Here is a 21,246-nt window from a genome sequence, read left to right on the forward strand (position 1 = left end):
ACGTTTATCAACTCTAACAAATAGAGATGGTAGTTGTAGTAATTTCATGGAACTAGTTCAAAAGTAGCAATGTTTTTATGTTGAGGAATGGAATAAAACTTCATTTAATTTAGCAAAATTTTCTTAAAGATATTGTATTCTCTTTTCCATATAATTGAATTATAATTTAATTATAAAAGAGACTATTTAAGAAGTTGTTTCTGTGTTTTTTATTTTGCGCGGGAACTTTTTGGCCGCTTGCAGTGTTGGAAATGCCTTTGCCCAAGCGCCTAACAGCCCGCATTCCGATGTTAGGCCAATAGCTTGCCAACAGTCCCAAACAAAGCCGATGTTAACAGCTGCTGTCGCGCGTCTCTGCTGCCGCCATTTGAAATAAACGTTTGTGAAATCCGAAAAAAATCGGAGCTGTGTTTGTGAATTACTGTACAGATAGCCCCGATTTTCTTGCAAGATGGAAGACGTTGCGGTGGTGCTGACGTCGCTCACGGACCTTCAGCGCAGTCTGGAATCCCTGCGCCTGGTAAGTTTTGGGAGTCTCAATAGTAATCAAGGCTCAACATGGCGTCGTTTGGTTTATAGACGCACGCCCAGGACCTGGACCACCTCTTCTATGGAACAGGAGCGGCCCCCGTCGACCCGGAGCCGAATGCCAAGGCGCCGGAGACCGCTCCAGAGGTAAGGAGTGGAAACTCGTCGGTCACACCACAGCAAACGAAGAAGCGGCCCAAACGGCTTAGTTCCCTGATCGAGGACCAGGACGAGCCTCAAGGTAAGTCTTCTGGTGGGTGGAATGTATGCGGCTGATTTACATCCGTCTTTACCAACAGTAACAGACACCACAACCAATTCCACCGTACGCCAGAGCGCAAGGATTAGCAACTCACAGCTTTTGGCTATAGCCGAGGACAACTTAAACAGCACAGCCACTCTGATGCCTCCACCCCCGGCTCCTGCGCCCGCTCCTGCTGATACCACACTAAATTCCACTCGGCCGCAGCGCGCAGCCAAGTTAAAGACCGAAGGGCTGATGAAGGAGCCCTCGCTTACTCGCAAGCTGCGACGTCCTAGCAACGAAGTAATGGTGAAGGTGAAGCTGGAAAACGAGCAGCGCCCCTCGCAGTTCAACGCTGCTACCACCACAATTAGCACACAGGAAAAGGAACAACCTCCGAAGGAGTCTGAGCCTGCTCCGGAACTGTCAATGGAGCATGCAAATGCCGATGAGGAGAATGCCGATCAGGCCAACAACTCACGGACTTTGCGCGTTAAGATCAAACGGGAAAAGATAAGCAACGAAGGTCTACTCCCAACTCCAAACATAACCAATTCCTCTGTGGCTCTGGAAGCGACTGTGGAAGATGCCCGGCCGGATGAGACGGTGGCTAGCCAAGAGCCGGGAAAGAAGGGCCGCAAGAAGAAAAAGGACGCAGCCGCCTCCCATCGACCGATCAAAGTGGAGCGCTTTAGCGAACTGGACACAAGGTCGCCGGTGGCGTCACGCACTCGCAAGGGAAGCACTGAGTCGCGTCCGAAACAGGACCGCTCTATTTACAAAGACGCAATGGAGGAGCTGCCGATTCCGGAGGTGCCTACGTCAGCAGCTGCTCAAGCCATTTGTAACGAGACGGTGACAATTTCGAATGCAACAATGGTATTGGGCCCCGCGCCCACGGAAGACAGCATTCGTGGCCCAGCAGCCGACGCCACCTTCGAGGTACACACTAGCGGCAAAAAGCAGCCTGAATTACCCAAGCAAGACAGCCTTTTGACAGAGGACGAATCGCTGGAGGAGAAGGTGCCATTGGCAAAACTGCTAACGAATGTCAAAGCAATGAAGTTGCCGTCTCGCCCTCATGAGCTCTTTAAGTAAGTTTCTAGAGTAAGCCTAGTATTGAATACTATTTTATGTCTTGAATATTTTCGAATAGCCCTCTCCTACAGAGTCCCGTAAAGATGCGAGTTGAGGCGTTTGAAAATGCTGCCAGTGCGGCTAACTTGCGTCCCAAGCGAGTAAAAGAAGTGGTAAGTTGTCTATTTTCTTATTGGCTAGAGGTTAAATTAACATATTTTCCATATTCAGCAAAGTACCCCGGTATCTGGCAACACACCCAAGGTAGGCAGGCTACCTGCTCCCGCAGTTGGACGCTTCTTTACGCCTACACAGATGACCAGCACGCTACCGGCTAGTTCGGCTCAACCCAAAAAGGCCCCAGCAAGTGCCTCCAAGGCCACTACTCTGATGAAGACTGCCACCGGAACCAACCTGAAGAGCACCAACTCCTCATCAACCAAGACCTTATCGCGAGAAAACAGTGGCGACGATTTTAGGAAGGGACTTCACAACCTGGCCGAGGAGCGAAAGAAGCAGCGGGAACAGAAACACTTGCAGGCGGCTCTTCAGCGGGAAGCAAAGGATCGGGAACGGGCTGAGCGAATGGCTAAGGTGGCAGCGGAACGGATAAAGAAGCAAGAGGAACGTAAACGCATCGAGGAGCGCAAGCGACAGGAGCTGGAGGAACTGCAGCGCAAAATGCGGCAACAGGAAGAGGCCGAGGCGCTTAAGAAGGCAAAACTTAAGGAGCAGGAGCAACAAAAACTGCAGCAGTTGACGGGCGCCAAGCCCAAAAAGATGCTGCCACCACCGCCGAAGACAAAGTACACCTGGGAGATGCTGCACGAAGACGATTCCACCGACGACGAGGGCAAGGTCACTCACAAGCGTCCACCAGCGCCAACCTGGAGTCGAAGTAAGTGTTTTTATGTCGTAATTTTGAAACCTGTTTAACAATTTCTGTTCCTAGGCCATGTAAGGGGAGATGCAATCATCATGCAGAGCCACTGTCCCACCGACGTCATCGACAGCTTCTTCTCGGTGGCGCCCACCACGCCTGACCTAAAGCAGATATTCCCGAATATCGATCCCAGCCAGTTGAAACGGAACTCCAGTGTATTGTGGTCGACACCACCACGCTACTCTGAGTTGCCGAAATACTAGCGAAGTAATCTTGTTCTCTATATCCGTAATCACACATGTTTATGCTTGAATAAATAAAGTTAATTGTGAAAAGTAAAACGGAGTACCGCTGCCCGATTCAGTGTGGCTCTGACACTAATACCCAGGTGCTTAAGAACTATTAAAGCCGCCAGCGTGCTCAATTAATGGTTCGCTGGTGGTGGCTGCTTGCCGATTCCATTAACACAGCGGAGGCCCCCAAACAATTGAAGACGTCGATTCGTGAAAAGTGTGAAAAGGCAAACGATGGAAGCGAAAAGAAAAGAAAATAAAATAAACCAGAGGAAAACAAGCTTCGGAAAACAAAATTTCACTGGTCATGGGGCATGGTTTTGTGGCATGATGAGCAGTCGATCGAACAGTCTGCCTCCATTCGATACTCTTTCATCATGTTTCCATTGCCAATGACACTGCCACGATGAGATTTCTTTTGAACGAAAGACGGAAAGTAAATTTTGTTCCTTGCATGATTGGTAATAGTCCCGCCCGATAATCACTAACTAGCCATTAAAGTCTGCCTGGTAAATGCTAATCCTCAATGGAATTCTGCAAAGCTTGTGACGAATTTTTATTTCCATTTCAGTGTTTTTCTTTCAAATAAAATTTAGGTTTTTTAGGTTTTAATGCAGATTGGTGCAGAATCGTTCTACAAATCGTTTAAGATACTCCGCTCAACAATCGGATGGTTATTGGCAAAGATATAGCTTTCATTGTGCGAAAAATTGACCTCCACATGGAGCTATCAAATTTTGAAGGGGACCCTTCAAAAAAAAGGACGAAAATTCTAAAAAATATTTTGTAAGTAGGTTTTGATGCAGATTGGTGCAGAATCGTTCTACAAATCGATTAAGGTATTCCGCTCAAGAATCGGATGGTTATTGGCAAAGATATAGCTTTCACTTTGCGATCAAGGGACCTCCCCATGGAGCTATCAAAATTTTGAAGGGGACCCTCCAGAAAAAATGACGAAAAATCTAAAAAATATTTTGTTGTTAGGTTTTGATGCAGATTGGTGCAGAATCGTTCTACAAATCGATTAAGGTATTCCGCTGAAGAATCGGATGGTTATTGGCAAAGATATAGCTTTCACTGTGCGATCAAGGGACCTCCCCATGGAGATATCAAAATTTTGAAGGGGACCCGTTAGAAAAAATAAAGAAAAATCTAAAAAATATTTTGTTTGTGGGTTTTGATGCAGATTGGTGCAGAATCGTTCTACAAATCGATTAAGGTATTCCGCTCAAGAATCGGATGGTTATTGGCAAAGATATAGCTTTCACAGTGCGATCAATGGACCTCCACATGGAGCTGTCAAAATTTGGAAGGGGACCCTCCAGAAAAAATGACGAAAAATCTAATAAATATTTTGTTGTTAGGTTTTGATGCAGATTGGTGCAGAATCGTTCTACAAATCGATTAAGGTATTCCGCTCAAGAATCGGATGGTTATTCGCAAATATATAGGTCTCTCTGGTGGATCAAGGGACCTCAATATCGCATCCATACTGAAATATTTAATCATTAAGTCTTTTTGTGTACAAATTTGTAGACAAAAATTTAAATTTGAACATTATTGGATACTATTACTATTATTGGTGGTTATTTACCTGAAAAAAGAAAAAATTTCAAAGGCCTTGCCACAGCGAAACTGTCGCTTTTACCAAGATCTTAGCCGAATTCGCAGTCGAAACTCCCCATGCCCCAAGCCGAGGCCGAAGACGAGGCAGCAACCGAGCAGAGCACCAGTTTGAGGCCTCGTCGGGTTGTAGCCAAGTCTTCGGACCCACCTCAGTCAGTCTGAGTCGAGCGGTTCAACGTTGCGCACCTGTGGACGGTTGGTTAGGCGGTAAATCGGTAGGTGAGCGAGGAAAGACGGCCAAAAGTGAAGAAGCCACCGGCGATCGTGGCCCAAAGTGCATGTGTGCGTGCGTGCGTTCGAATCTATGAATAAAAGTGAATAGCCAAGACGAGGCCCCAAGCTGCCAGTGCGCTTGTGAATGTGAGTGTGAGTGGGGAAGATGGAAAGAAGTCTCTTTCTCAAAGTGAAGCAGCCGCAAACGGCGAATATGTAAACGTATAAATGATATTTGTGCGGGGCTCGTTTGTGTGTGTAGAAAAGCAAAATACATATAGAAATACATACATACCCATGGCTGCAGCAACAAAAACATCAAAAAACTTTCTTTTTTTCGCGCTACCTTTTGCCGCCGCCTGACTTCGACTGGAAGTTAGTTAGTTTTGTCTGCGTCTTTTGTTCCACGACGTCTGTGAAATTTGTTGCAAATTCATAATTTGTCCGCCATTTCACTCCCAATTACAAAAAGCCACTCTAGTGGGCCAACGGGAGTGGGAATGGGAATTAATTAAGATTTTCGCGAGAGAACCGCGAAACAGTGCAGAGCGCAGTGGAGGCACCACGTTGAGTATCCGCCATGTTGCATGTTACCCCAACCCGATACGCGGTCCGTGGCCAAATTACTTGGCTATTGCAACCTGTCCGGCGGCCTACACATGTCTTAAGACTTGCAATACGATCCGCTAAATTGCTCTTAACTCCAGGCCAAGTCCAAGTCCAAGACCAGATCCAAGTCTGAGAGCAACTCCACTGCCCACTCCCGGGTCCCGTTCCAGCACTTGATACTGTTAGTTGTGCCATTTCGAGTGCACTTGTGCCAATTTTCTAGGCAGCAGCCAGCTGTGCTGCCCCTGTCGCTTGATTTTTGCTTTTCGATAATTTAGAGTTTTGCATTCCTTAAGCCGCAAAACCGCAATTGCCTCTCGGTGTGCAGGCTGGCCTGGCCTAAACCTGGAACTCGAGTTGGGTTGGCGAGATCTTCAATTTGTTGTCTTGTTGTTTTTTGCAGTTTCGTCGCTTTTCCCAATTGGTGAAATTTTTTTTATTATTAACGTTATTTATGTGCAAAAATCTAATTGAAAATATCGTGCAATAGAAAAGCACGCAAAAACATCAATCAAACGCAGAGATAACCATCGCATGATTAATGGAAACGCTTTGAGGTGAGTCTTAAGTGGAAAAAAACAGAAGCCAAAAAAGAGTTTCGTTGGGGAGTTTCTAGAGAAATGCCAGAAAGCCTAAAAGGATGTATGCATGTCAGCCTTAAATTCGCCAGTTTTTGCATAAGAGCTTATGCAATTTTGAGTCCGTAAAGTCGAACGTCATTCTTAACTCTCTTTTTAATCGTCTCTTTTCACCTCTGTCAATAAATATCCACTCCATTCTCCTTCTCGTAACCCAACACTCACCTTCGGCTGGGCCATCTGCCTTGGCTGAAGTAATGGTTACGCAACGGACTCTCCGAAATATGGCTTATAAAAAATCACATGAGTCATTTAACTGCAGAAGATGAAAGAAATGAAAACTAATTACCTGCGGCAACTTCCGCTGAATGTTGAAAGAGTCCAGAGTTCGGGGCGAAAAGAAAGCAAAATGGGTTTAATAAAAATTATTTCAAGGAAAATGTAAACAAGCGCCAGCGTGGGTGAACCACTCATTGGAAAAGAAACAACAATCCGCTGAAAAATGGAGTCATTTAATGACAGAGCCCAGAGAATAACAATAAAGCACACAGCCCACGATGAAAACTGTGTATGTTGTGGTTTTGCTCTTCCAGTGGTTTAGGTTAAACTTTCTATTTCACTCGGGGATTCTTCGAGCGTACTTCACAGATTTCAAGGTTCCTTTGCAGACCGAAACCGATTTTGAGTTTAAACAGTAAACAAAGCAAGAGAGCTGCCAAAAATTGGCCCTGGACTTGGCTAAATGGCAGCCGGCATGACCGGTTCCATCCGGCTTTAAGATCACGTATATGTGTAGTGGCTGGCAACCTTTAAGCTTACCTTTCCTTTTGCTACCTTTTTTTTTTGCTTTCACTTTCCATCTAATGCCCAATGCTCGGCAATTGCTTCAGTTGCTGGCACTGCTGTGGTTTACGATCCGGCATCATGTTTTGGCTTCTGATTAGCAGAAAGATATTCCTCTATTGGGTAATACCGAGCCCACCAAATCGAAAGCTGTAACACTGTAGATCTGATCTAAATGATAAACACCGAGTTTGCATTGGAATTTCACTTTTGCTTTGGCCCGACACCTCAAATTGTGCTCGGACTTTCGCTGCAACCAATTTCTGAGCATCTCGGACATCAATCAAAATTAGCATTTCAATCAGCCGAGTTCAGTTAGTCGCCCGAAATGAAACTTCACACTTTATGTAATCGGGAAACCAAACCAAAGTGTATTTCCGAAAGTATATTTTCTTTTCAAGCCGCTCAGATATCAGGGTTTGTTGACACCTCTGAAAAAGGCAAAACTAAGCCGCCGTTTATGTTAATGCTAATGTGCTTTTTTTGGAGTACTGCTAGTTTATGAGGGTTTGGCCTACGGTTGTCTGACGTAATGACAATTACGGCTTAAACAGCTGACTTTTGTGGCATTTTAATGGCGGAGAGCTCTGATTTTTCGACAATTCCCACAGTCCAAAACAAATGACTTAAGACACGAACTTGAGAATAAATTGAGATATTTTCCTCTTTTCAGAATCAAAACGTAAACATGCCTCATCAAAACTCGATTGTTTGATAAAATTACAATTTCTGCAAATCATATTTTATAATTCTGACAATAACATTGAGTGAGAATCCCAAGGGAATACCAAGTTTATGCAAAAATGCGACGAAAGTCACAGAACTTAACACACAATAAACAATCGAGAAGAGGCCGGGCCGGAGACGGAGGCGGTGGAGGAGGAGAAAATAGGAGTGCTACCTTCCCATCGTCAGCAATTTCCAACAATAGAATGCCAAGAGTCTATCGACACTTGATGGTCGTCACCATGTCGGCGCTGCCCCTGGCGCTTTTGCTGCTCTTCGTTCAAACAACAGGTAAGTCTCCGCCAGAAACGTGGCTTCATTGACGGGACTAGGCCTAGGGGAAAAGAGGCGGGGTGGTACAGTGGGTGGGGGTCATGACAGTGACATGCCCAACAAAAGAATTTCACATGCATTCAGTTAATAAATTGAGCCTTAATTGTGGGTCTTGTGTCAGTAGAAACTTTCACATCAGGGGATGAAAGTGGAGATAGTAGGGTTATGATCTTTAATCCTAGCATAGATTTCTAAAGAAAAAAGGCATAGAAAATATGCCAAATATCTTGCCGCTATCAGAGGTTATTATATAACGATTAATTATTTGTGATTAATGATGCGAGTAGAGATTCTTTGGGGTTTCCGCGAGTCATTTCACAAGCCATGTTTTCTGCAGAGAAGAGATCTCAACTGCAATAATCATAAGTTTTCACCAAGGGTTCTGCTCAACTGCGCATTTAGTTATTACTGGCAAGCTCAACTCTTTCTTCACGTGAGCACAATTTTAATTTTTAATTTGTTACGTTGCCAAGGAATGTCTATTCACAAAAAGAGAATAAACAACAAAAAAAATGAAGAACTTGCCACGATGATGAAGATGCTCGAGGCACTCTCAGTCACAGACATTTTTCATCCGTACTCGTACATGTTTATTCCTCTTCATTTCTGTGGCTCATTTTCGCCTTCGCCTGGTTAGAAAGCTGCCGTCTTCTGCATAATTTATTAGGCGTTACTAAGAATGCATAGAGTACCTGCCGACTGAGTACCTGCCTCGAACTGTGCCAAACGCAATGAAGTGAGCTAACAGTACTGAACTGTACTAACTGTCTGAGTACCCGCACAAGTGTCTTCAATTGTCGGGCCTTTGCTTGCCGAGAATTTTGTTAATTTTCAGTTTTAGCCACTGTAATACGGGTTTGACCCACAAAACCCGGCAGATACATCAGCTGGGCGCTGGGTGACACATTTCAAACCGCTACAAAACATGAAAGTGTGTCGATGCTATCTCTGATGCATCTGGATTATCTAGGGTCGATCACAACTTGGCTTTGAATGATTCATTGACTCAGGTCGGAGTTGCACAATTGTGATTATTCATACCGGATGGCTGAGCCAATGGGGCTTGGTCTTGGGTTTTTTGTATCGGATTTGGTTCCATTTGCGTGACGTGCGTGAATCGAAGTTAATTAACGTTTATGGTGACTTCAGCGTGCGTGGCTTACAATGGCCAAGTGACGGTGGCAAGCCGAGCTTATGTAAGCTGGAAAAATAAAGAAGTCATTAGGCAGTGCAAGTCGTCTTTAAGGTGCCTTGTAAAAACTAATCAGAATGAAGTAGCATAATTAGAATCGACAGAAAAAGCGTTAGGTGTTTTAAGGCCTGGCCTGAAGCATAGTTGCAGATTTGGAATTAGGTAATATGCAAGTCAACATAACCACCAACCACATTTAATTTGTGGTAATTATGGAAGTAAGTGCTGAGATTCACTCAGGATGAGGATGACCAGAAACCATTACCTAGTTAAGGAGGTTGTGTGACTAAAGACTACCCCTAAAGCCTTTAAAGAAAGGGCTGCCTTCCTGGCCTTGTAGAGCTCTATCTTCCCCCCTCTGTTAACCACAATATATGCATTCCAATGAAAGCTTTTTGAACGCCAGGCAGCCACTGAAACCGCTTAATTGCACGAATCCGGCCAGATCTCAGCGGGCTGGAATGAATTAAAGCTAACTGCACTGTTTACTGAGCCAGTCGAGGCAACAAACCTTTCATGCAGCTAATTAGCCGCATTAGCATGCAGCGGATAGACCAGAATTTACATAGAGTCGGGCCGGAAAAATTGGGTGAAGTGAAAATTATTTTACAGCAAACTTAATTAAAAGAAAACAGAATCTTCAGTTATGAGTTAGTGAAACATAAACAAGCATCAGTGGCCCGGGTGCTACGGTTAACCGTTAAACTAAGTAACGGCGTTTCGGGGCTTTCGATAAACAGAGCCAATTGAAATCGCTTTTGGACGCTTTCCAGCCATGCCAGCCGTGGAAAAGTGTCAAAGAAAGCACCATGAGTTGGCCCTTTGGCAGCCCATATTCCCATATTCCGGCCAGACTGAGTCAGCGTATTGGCCATCTATCGAGTGGTCTGAATCGGGTGACACTCTAACCCGCTGACTTACAACTGCAACCTGTTGGATTTTTCATTTTCATGCTTTTGCCTCTTCTCTTTCAGACAAGACCATAAAGCTGATTGAATTTCCAGATTAACGTTCCCCCACCAGTTTTCCCTGGCATTTTTTATTTCTTTATTTTTTTTTTTTTTGGCACATTTCTGTTACATGGCCCACTTGGCCGGAGTGAAAGAGACCTCTGAAGAGGGAGAAAAAAAAATATAAATAATCAAAAAAAAAAGAGTCTACCTTATTCGAAAGACGAGAAGAGAAGAAAGAAGCCGCCGAATTGCAGGCTGAGCAGAAATTTATCGCTTGACTTTTTATTGGGTCAAGAGGCAGGTTCGTTCCTCAGGCAGGCTGGCAGGTTTTATGAATTTTTGGCCACGGGAATCTTTTTGGATTCTTGGTGGGCTTAACGTTCACTGGCTGGGGCTTGCCGGGCAATTAATAAGGAATTTTGAGCAGCTTGTAACAGGTGGATCAACAGTTTTTTTAATGCCGCGATGGTAATAAAAGTGAAATTTTAATTATATTTAGTTTATAATTAAATGAAACTAAAAGCCAGTGAAGAGTATCATGTGCCTTTCATTTGCTTTTAATTCAAATTAGAAATTAAATTCTTTGGATAATGGTGATTTGGTACTTTGTGTACTTGCTTAGCATTCAGTTTGCAGAATCATTTGAAGAAACCGAATAACTTCCTTTCCCTTTCTGATCCGAAAGTCTCCAGCCATCATCAGTTTCCCTTGTTGGCTTAGCGAGATTCGAGTTCATAATCAGCTCACATGCTGATCTCTCATTTTCAATTAACTTAAACGTTTCTCCACCCTGGCGAAGAGCATTCAATTACCACTGCCCTGGCCTGAGCTTGGATGCGATTCCCAATCAAAACACGAAACCGAAGCCGTATCAATAACTGCATACTTTCCCTTTCCCATGAGAAGAGAAGCGACTCTCGGAGGTGGATGCCCCAAATTGTACAATGAAATTCAGCACATCGAAAGTTGCCTGGCCTGCTCAATCACAAACACACAGACACACTCCCTAAACTTCTGGGGGCCGAGTGGCAGACACAGTGCTGGGGCAGGGGGCACAGTCACACACCCATCGCAGCAGGTAACGCCAACTGAACCCACAATTTATCTCGTCTTTCCCCTCGTCTCTGGCCAAATTGGTTGGTCTTTGTTCGTTCTTCTTTAATGGGTGTCCTGAGGCGCTGCGGGTCCAGATTAAATTGCAGTGAGCGGGAGAAGGGAAAGTATGGGTCTGGAGACCCTTTCATGTGGCGGCGTTGACAATCAATGAATATATTCTCTTATGGGATTGCAAATTTGTATCCCGCAAGCGGTTTCGAACAGGAATGCGGTGTGTTACCAGTTTCCAACCAAAACAAAAGACTTAGGCCACAAACTTTTTTTTTTCTCAGAAAATTCTTTTTATCTGTGAAGGTTTTACTAAATAACGTAAGAATTCTGTTTAAAGGTCTTTCATATAAAAACAAAAGACTTAAGCGAGAAACTAAACTAAGCTCAACTTTTATTTGTAAGGCCCAAGCTTATTAATATTTTCAACACCTGTTGAGGTTAAGCCACACTTAAAGATACTTTGATAAACTTTATTCTTCTATAATTCTTTCAAAAACAAACAAAAGACTTAGGCAACGAACTTGATTGCAAAGAACTTTTATTATTTTCACTCGACGTTTTTAGGGTTTGGTCCACTACCAGAATGTGCAGAAAATAAAACTCTAAATACAATCAGGCACAAAAAAAATAAGCTCGGGCATAAAAATCCGTTAAATGGGTGCAGTTAGCTGGCTATCCAAACAAAACAGACGCCATCATGACACAATAATACCCACGCTCAGAAATCCACTCACACTCGGCCAGTTCACCCATTTCTATTTGGCACGCAGTTAGAAATAGCCTAATAAAAAGCTGGCTGACTGACTGACTGACAGTCTTGTATATAAAGTGGAATTCTTTCTATTCGTAGAGCCGGTTCTCTTGGCCACTAGCTTTGGACACACACATGTATGTATAAACTGGCAATCTTGAACTTGTCACAGACCATTAAGACCATATTGGCTGGCAACTTGTTTCCGTTTGGCTTTTATACATAAGCCGGCTGGCTACTGTGGGTACAACGACCCAGTTTCCAATGTGGAAAAATATATAGAGTTGACTATACCTACCTTTCAATCAATAAATTCTACCGAATGTTGGTCAGCGGCAGGTTCTTCTGGCCGATTTGCCTGCAGGGGCGTCTTCTGTTCCCATTCGCTCTCCGTCTCTAAGACGATATTATAGTAATTCATCGAATGTTCCGTTTTCCCATCCGAGAGCTGAGAGACGTGTTTTAATTGTCTAATTAGTTTCAGAGGCTCGGCCATCTTGGCACCGACTGGGTTACTGACCCAAGCCAAGTGGTTGCCCGCAGAGATATTCTGGTGGCATGTTTAAGGGGCAGCAACGATAGCGATTTCAACAATTTTTACGAATTACCCACGAGATCGTGTAGATCGCTTATCGCCAAGAGAATTGCACCTGGTTACAGACTCTTAGCTGGCCATTATGGTCTTGTTCGTGCCGGAAAGGAATGCAATGTTCTTGTTCTCTCCCACCTGAACCTTAATTAAACATGTGAGACAATTAGATTTCATAAGAGCCGGAATTTAACATGGACTAGGGAGGGTTCTGGCACAATCCAGAATATTTTTTCCAGATTCTACAATCTGCTAGCTACCAAGCGTATCCCAGCATGTTTCTTTGGTCATTATTGGTTTTCGAGATGGCTTAGACAAGCCCCACGGAAGGCAGCAAAGCGTAACCAACTAAGTTGCTGCCGCATCTCCAGAAGCCTGGTCAAAACAGAAATGCAGTCAAACTGCAATCGGTTTCAGCCTTGGCATTGGCACCGACTTTGGCTTTGGCTTTGGCTTTGGCTCGGACGCTAAGGCGGTTAGATCAGCCTCAGACCTTGATTAAGGTCATTCGCTTTGCAACTTGGCCACAGTGACCAAAACACAACACATCTGAATAAATGTTAAAACCATGTTAAAGAAATGAAAGCTAAACCAGTTTTTAGCATAAACAAAATATGGGAATAATTTCTTTAAGTAAATAAACTTTTTGTTTTTTTATAGATATTCTTTGAAACATTTTCAAAAATTCTCTACCTAGTTGCAGTGATCTAATAGGTATTAACTGGTATAGATATTGATAGTCCAGGCTTGTAAGTCTTAAAAAAAATTGCTAAAAACATAAATAAGTGGCAGGCACGCGCTACCAAAAGGAGAAACATTCGTGCAATGCCGAAGGCCAAGCGTCATGGTCACGGTACCAAGGCGGAGAGAAAAACCAAGAAATGTGGAAACGGAAAATCAGTTTTCCACAGAAGTGTTTCGATTTCACCAGACTTGAGTTCAGGCCATGAGGGGTGAGGTTGCATTTTCCTGGTAGACTTTGTTGTTGCCGTTGCCATCGTCACTTTGTTAATTGCAGTGCATGCATTTCGGCTCGAGAGCAACAAACCTGGCCGAGACGCTGTTCAAGTTCTGCCCACCCCTGTGTCCTCTCGCTCCGGCAGTGGCCAATTGTGCTTGCAGACACAGCTTGAACAACAACACCAAACAGTTGACGGGTTGATTGCACAAGTGCTCGAGAGCCTGGGCGACGGATACTTTATTTGCTTTGCTAATGAAATGCCCCAAGAATGACGTTGCACCTCCCCCAGGTGGAAATAAGCGGAGCAGAAGGCACTCAGTACTGCCGCTTTCCCTGGCCATTCAATTTTTTTTCATAGAGCCCGCCTCTACGCCCACAACGAAAGCCGATTGACTGCCCAAAGAATCAATTAGCATTAAATCAAACTTTTAATAGCCCAGGCAGCGCCCACTAGGAAGGAGTACTGCAGAGATTCTTGGGCTTTTGGAGCAGGGCGTGGTCGTGTTGTGATGGCATTTCGAGATGAGGAAACAAACAACCGCATTTCTTTAATAGAAATCTTGCCAAAGGGCCTGCCCATCTTTAGTTATTTTTATGTTTATGAGATTTATAAAAGATGAAAGAAACCTGGACAGCCAATAGACATAAAAGAGGCTCAGAGAATGAAATTAGAAAAATAATCCGATGGTATTCGATGAGATTTATTGACTGAGATTTTTGTCTCAAGAAAGGCATTCACCTTTTAATCTTAAGTAGAAGATAACATTGTGATCGAATGAAATAAAGAAAAGTGAATGCTTCGAAAACCTCGGCGTTGTATGAGCCTTGGATATAACAGCAGTTTCTTTCTAATTTGTCAGGCTTTGCCACCTCCAACTAAGCCACCTAATTATTGAAAATTACATAAATAAATTAATGGTGAAAACACAACGAATTGTCGAGTGCTTTTGGCAGCCAGTCATAAAATGTTATGATTGCATAATCCAGCCTACTGCCACCTCTTCCAAAACACAGGGCTGACATGGCGTATGCGTAATGTCTGGGTACGTGTGTTAAATACAGAAATCGAAACTGAAAATGTCGTATTTCATAAACAATTATCTTCGCCAGCTTTGCCCACATTAAAGGTGAGCGCCAGGCGGATTTAATTTCGGGTTCTGCTTTGGCCACGTTGTGAAATAGTTGAAAAGTGCAGCGAAATAGAAAGTGATTTCTTGTCGGCAATTTGGAGGCGCTGAAAAAGCCAATTTGAATGTAGCCGACTCCATCCAAAGTCTGGCTTAAGTTGGGCTTTTTTTCTTGAGTCTTTAGTCTCTAAAGAAGGTTGGGCACAAGTCGTGCGTCCTCGTTAAAGTAGCGTTTAAATTAGTGTAGGCAAGCGCTGGAACTAATGACGATGTTTCTGTCGTTGTTGCAGTTGTCGTTGCTTGTATCTCCACTGTTGTTGTCATATGGAGGTGCATTCAACCCGACTGGCCTACACCCGTACTGTCTGGGGATGGGGGACGAAGACTGGCGACTGGGGATAGGAAGCAGGAGACAGGGAGTCCGTCAAGATTTTACTTTCATTGCTAAATGGCCGTGAAAGTGTTGCATGCCCCGCTCCAAAATGCAATTCAATTTTCGTATTCCAAATTGCGTTACACATTCAGCCAGGTATGTCCATGTCTGGCGATTTCACAGCCGCCGGCTTACTTTTACCGCCGCCATCGCAATCAAAATCCCAATCCCAGATCTCGCCTCCGAATCAATAAAGAAAAATCAAAAGGAAAAACTGGAAAATTAAGAAAAGCAGCGCCAGCGCCAGCGTTAGCGACAGGAAAGTGAAAACTGTGTCGTCGCCTTTTGTTTGGTTTTTGCCCAAAAGGAAGCGTTAATTATATCAAAATTGCAACAAATAGCTGGCACATAGAAAGTGAAACAAATATTGTGTGTTTCAATCAGGGTTGAGCCAGTTTAGCGACAGGTGAAAGTAAAATCTGTGCCAAAGTAAATCAAAAAAAGCACGAGACCCACAAAAAGCCGCCACCAACACTCGGCAATTGGGTTAAGCTCAATAACTAAACGTGTTTGGCTGAGCTGAGTGTGAATTATGATTGTTGTTTCAACCTTAAACTGGTTCTGGCCTACCCTCCATAAAGCCCAAAAGATGACATGCACTTGACAACCCAAAGAAGACCCAGCCAGAGATCCCCGCTCTTAGAAAGCCAAACACAGAGAAGTGGCAGGCAAATAAATCTTTTCGAAAAGGTGCCAAAGAAACTTTAGGAACTCTTTTTGAACTCTTTGGATTCTCAAAAGACTTAATAGACAGGAGAAAAGATCAATGAAGAACCGATGAGACAGGTTCATTTTTGACACCTTTTTGTTTTGTTTTGAAGATAGAAACTCTTTCAAATTATTTCGATCAACAACGGTTGTCTCTTTAACTTCAAAAATGTTTGTTTGGTTGATCAGCATTGCATTTTCATTTCACTTGGAATTTCCTAAAGTTTGCCTGTCACATCTAAAGAAAAATTATGAAAATTAGCAGCAATAACTCAGAAATGGCATGTTTTCAACGCTTGACGTAGCAATTTGTGAAATTCTTCCTAGGCTGCCAAGCGAATGCTGATGCGGCCCGAGGCCAAGTCTGTACACATCTGAGTGGCGGGGTGCTCAGGGTAATAAGTAATGTGCCTTCACCATTGTGACAGATATGCCATATCCACATACCGCACTCGCAAGCTAACAAAACCCACAATTTTGAACGAAAGCAAACACAATTATAACCACTGAGAGGGAAAAGAATACAAAGACCGAGGCGCAGACTTGACATCGAAAACAAATGATGCCTGGCTGAGACTGAGACGGAGATTGAAACCGATCCGAGTTGGTCGGGGCTGGAGCTGGGGCTGGGCTGGGCTTTGTCTTCCTCTCAAATGCAAATGAATCTGGTTGACAATGACAAAGTGGCAGCAGGGAAAGGGAGGGACGCGTTGAAAGGGGCGGGGCAGGTGCATGCCGGGGCAATTGAAAAGTGAAATCTACGCTGGGAAGATTCTGCCTCTGCGATGCAAGGAAATCGCTCGAAAGTTGATTTTCTTTTGAATTTCATTGGGGGAAAAATTTCCAAAATAAAGCTGACACTGCAATCGATCAAATCAATGTTTGAGATTATAAAGCATTGTAAGAAATATAATATTAATCTTGTACTTTCTTACCTTTGCAGCCGGTCAGCAACAAAGCATTTCGCAAATCTCGCCAAAGTCGAGTAGCTACGGCAGCTCAGCCCGTCTGAGCATCGAGAGCACCATGGCGGACTCCATAAACGGCCTGGCGGACAGCCTCACATCCCCTCGAGACCTTGGCGATAATGAAACCCGAGCAGAGCGCGTGGAGCGATCGGCATCACCCATTCTGCACGAACGCAAGGCCGCCGGACCCAACGATGTCCATGTTCCAGAGGAACTGGAGAAAGATGTGTCTGCCGGACGGTACTTCCACTACAACATCAAGCCTACGGGCACTTATGACGGCCACGAAGAGCAACCGGAAAGTACGCACCAGCGCATCCGGGCCGGCAAGACCCTGGACGGCGGCAGCACTCCAATCAAGAGCAGCAGCAGTCGAGAGGATCAGTCTTTTTTAGGGCGGGGGGACCTGCGACCGCTAGTGTCGGGGTCCCCAATCCGGCCGAGTCCGAGCAGTACTGTCATATCGGCGATGGGGGCCAGTGCCACCCAGACGCCGCCTAGTCCCCGCCAGAACGGTAATCCAGATATCCAGGACATAATCACAGGAATCGTAAAGCTCTTGAATGGAAATGTCAATGTCCATGCCAACACGCAGGGTGTTCGTCGTCCTTCGGCCAGTAGGATTAACAACCGAGGTCCGCCAAGGATATCCGAGGCCCAGAATCTGCCCATTGATTACGAGGCCCAGAAGCCGGGAACATCAATGCGTCCACCCCCGTATCCTTTCGACCGCCCGGAGCGTCCTTTCATCACAGGTGTTCCCATTCCCGAGCAGATTGTGCCCGTGCGTCCCGGTTTCGTGAGCAATCGTCCTCCCTGGTATCGAAACAAGCCACGCCCTCCAATTACCACTAGCGTGGGCGGCAGCCGTCGGCCATTGCCCCAGTACAAGCCACTTCCAGCTCCTCAGGTACAGCCCACTCTGCAAACGCAGGATCAGCTGGAAAAGGAGAAGGATGCGGAGAAAGAACAAAGCCAGCAGGAGCCGCAGCAGACTGGTGAGGATAGTATTCCGCCGACAGACACCACCTACGACTCGGAGTTCTCCAACGAAGACGCCAATGCCCAGTACATAGAGGTGTCTGACCAGGATACGGACGCCAGCACCGGAACTGGTGGTGAGGTGGAAGACGAACTGCAGCCACCCCCAGCACCACCTTCAACGACTAGCAACCCGCCAACACCGCCCACCAAAAAGAAACACAAGCCGAAGCCGAGTGGAGAGAAGATCAAGCCCGACGGAGGCTACACCACCATCATAGAGACCAGTTCCGTGGTGCACACGGTAATGGGTATGTCCTCGACCTACGTGCCCATGTCCATGGACAGTTCCGAGGGCATCGGTCTGGATCCCTCCACCGAGGAGGTGATCTTCATGACGGCGAATCGCACACCCGGACTGGAGACCAGCGCCACATCGATAACGAGTATATCCACCACATCCTCAGCGCCACCAGTAATCCAACCTACGTCCTCCAAAGAAATTACCACCTCCACTACCACAACCACCACCTCAACCACCACCCCGCCACCTAGAACAACCACAACAACCACTGAAAGTGCGCCTCCCAATAACTCCAATGCTAACACCAATGCCACTCAGCCCGCCCCCTACCACCCCCGTCCTGGGATAGTACTCGACGATCCCGAGTTCAAGCCCGGTGGTCGGCCACGCCCTCTTAACCAGCGACCGCCACCCCAGTCGCAACAGAACCCTCTTCTGCCAGCAGTGCAGCCCACCCGACAGCATCTGCCCCCGGGCTACGGGGAGATCTTCGACGTGACGCTGTCCGCCATCCAGGGACCAGGTCCGAAGGGCAGTGGTTCGCAGCAGACGATCAACATCAAGCCGTACGGATCCTACGGATCAGGACAGGGTGGAGGAGGAGGCCAGGGCGACATCATCGTGTCGGCATCAGGTGACGAGGGCTTCGTCTCGATCGATGGCAAGCGCACTTACATCAATCTCTTTGGTGATCCCACAGATCCCCCAGCGGCAGCCACGACCCCAGCCACACGTCTGCCTCAACTGCCATCGGGTTCCGGATCAGCTCCGGGGGGCAGTTCAGGTGCCAGTGGTAGTCCGCCGTCTGTCCCCCCGAATGCTGTCACTCAGAGCAGTGGTGGTTATGTGGTACCGGAAACTGAGGTGGTGGACCTTCAAGGACACAGCAAGCCGGCGGGAACAGGAGCTGCAGCCGGAGCTGGATCAGGACCACCCACGACGAATGCAGGACCCACGAGACCCCACTACCGCCAGAGACCAACGCAGCCGCCGGTAAGGATCGACACCTGCATCGTGGGCGATGACTCCACTTGCGACCAGGCCCAGCATGAGCACTGCAAGACAGACAGTGGAGTGTCTAGCTGCCACTGCCGACCAGGTGAGATTTGAGGCTTAAGATCTTTGGGAATCCTTTAATAACCTTTTCCTTTTCTTAAGGCTACTCGCGTCGGAAGCACAGGGAGCCTTGCCGAAGGGTCATCACTTTCCACTTGGGCATGCGCGTAGATCGCATATACGAGCATCGGATCGTCTGGGACACCAAGCTTATGGATCGTCACAGTGAACCATTTGGCCAACTCAGCTATGAGTCCATTAGAGCGGTAATAATCACATCGGACATCTAAGCTTAAAAATTAATAAACACTATCTTTCAGCTTGATTCTGCCATGTCGATGACTCCATACTCGGATGAGTTCATGGAAGCCAAGGTCAACAATATCTACCGCGGAGATCCCAACCTTGGTGGCAGTGGTGTCTTTGTTAACATGACTATTAAAGTAAGTACCACCAAGAATGACTAAAAGATCGTAAATAACCCACCTTTACCTTCTTCAGTTGGACGAGAGTGTGGAGACTCTGAGACCCAATCTTCGAAGCGACGTCCAGAAGCATCTCTTGGGGGTGCTTCACCGCAGGAACAACAATATTGGAAACTCGGTACTGTTTGTCAGCTCACCAGAAGGTGCTGTGTCCGCTCTCCAGGATCTTGATGAGTGCCAGTCCTCGGAGCTGAATGATTGCCATCCCGGCGCCAGTTGCACGAACACGTGGGGCAGCTTCCGCTGCTCCTGCGAGGCAGGACTACGGGATCCCTGGGCGGACCAGCCGGCAAGGGCGGGACGCGAGTGCCAGGCCTGTGCTGACTCCGTTTGCAACAACCACGGCACCTGCAGTTACAGCGACGATGGCGGCCAGGTGTGCACTTGTGACTCCAGCCACTACGGTGCCCAGTGCGAGATCGACGGCGAGGTTCTGGGCGTGGCCATTGGTGCCTCCGTGGCAGCCATCATTATTATTGTTCTGACTCTGGTCTGTCTGATCATGTGGTCCAGGCGCTGGCAGCGGGAGCAGAAGAATGCCATGGGATCCCCTGTTTTCGGATATATGAACACGGCACCGTTGAAATCGGCTGGATTACCTCAAGCCGGCTATCAAGTGACGCTGGAGGACCGAATGCGATGGGCCCAAATAGCAGATGTCATGGCCCAAACTAATCACTACGGGGTGGGTACTCAGTATTCAGAATATTTATAATAGTTTCTAATGATTCTGTATTTTCAGGCGGAGCCCATCGGACCCACTCGACCCTCTTCGGCAATGTTTGCTTATCCCACTCTGGGCGCCATGGGAATGGGCACCTTGGGCGGGATGTCCCTCCAGAGCACCATGCAGATGCATCCCAGTGCCACGATGGCGCCGCCCGTGCCATTGCCAAGGTAAGAATCCTGAAAGTCCCACTTATTTGAATCTAAACCCTGTCTTTGTGGACTTAGAAGACTTGGCCTGGGTTCGCGATCGAATGGAATGCGTACGCTGGAGAACTCCAGCTCCAGTGAGGAAGAGGACCGTGCAGATCTCCTGGGGCGGAACTTCCAGGTGCCACGACCGAAAAGTCGCAGCAACGGCAGCATAGCGGTACGGAAATTGAAAATAATTGAAAATAATTATTTATTATAATTAATATACTTATTTCATTGATATGTAGAACCAATCCGGCATCTACTACGATGTCGATTATGAGCCATCGGGCAACGGCATTGGCAACTCCAGCGTCGATCATCTGTACGGTTCGCAGAACCAATCAGTGACCCACTCGGGCATCCCAGGCCCTCAGGGCATCCCCATGAGCACGTACACCTCCGGCCGTGCCCCTAGCAATTACTACATGAAGTGACCCTGACCGGATGGACTCCAGCCCCCCCTGTAAATAGGCAACCCAAGGCCTCAAAACCCTTTTCCACTGCAGTCCCTGCGGCGACTGCAGCTGAGACGCGTTTTGGACGGTACCGCCCTTCGTAGCACTAGAAAGTTTTCGATAGAATCTTAGCCTTAGGAATAGTCTTAGGCTCTATCTAGGAATAATTTAATGCAAGAAAAACTAATCATTAATTGTAATCCCTACATTAAACACTTAAATTATTTCACAGCTGTCCACAAAAAGTCAATTCCTTAGTTTAATACTGTCGCCTATATTATTTTAATTAAGTCTTTAAACTT

At 46.2% G+C, this 21,246-nt stretch overlaps 2 protein-coding genes across 2 annotated transcripts; both read left to right on the forward strand.

Annotated features, from left to right (window-relative positions):
- The first annotated feature begins 175 nt into the window (after window positions 1–175).
- On the forward strand, window positions 176–3,073 carry Incenp (Inner centromere protein). The gene is made up of 6 exons (XM_017238463.3): window positions 176–520; window positions 580–769; window positions 828–1,866; window positions 1,929–2,022; window positions 2,081–2,747; window positions 2,802–3,073. Exons 1-6 carry the CDS (start codon window positions 452–454, stop codon window positions 2,993–2,995), a joined length of 2,253 nt encoding a protein of 750 aa, XP_017093952.2. The 5' UTR covers window positions 176–451; the 3' UTR covers window positions 2,996–3,073.
- Window positions 3,074–4,799: 1,726 nt separating this feature from the next.
- On the forward strand, window positions 4,800–21,246 carry pwn (pawn). The gene is made up of 10 exons (XM_017238409.3): window positions 4,800–4,866; window positions 5,877–6,030; window positions 7,568–7,911; window positions 16,718–19,126; window positions 19,186–19,349; window positions 19,404–19,526; window positions 19,585–20,253; window positions 20,311–20,465; window positions 20,523–20,664; window positions 20,735–21,246. The coding sequence occupies exons 3-10, from the start codon at window positions 7,698–7,700 to the stop codon at window positions 20,921–20,923; spliced, it is 4,065 nt and encodes a 1,354-aa protein (XP_017093898.2). The 5' UTR covers window positions 4,800–4,866; window positions 5,877–6,030; window positions 7,568–7,697; the 3' UTR covers window positions 20,924–21,246.

This window comes from Drosophila bipectinata, chromosome 2R (genome assembly GCF_030179905.1).
Source record: "Drosophila bipectinata strain 14024-0381.07 chromosome 2R, DbipHiC1v2, whole genome shotgun sequence".
Lineage (NCBI taxonomy): Eukaryota > Metazoa > Arthropoda > Insecta > Diptera > Drosophilidae > Drosophila > Drosophila bipectinata.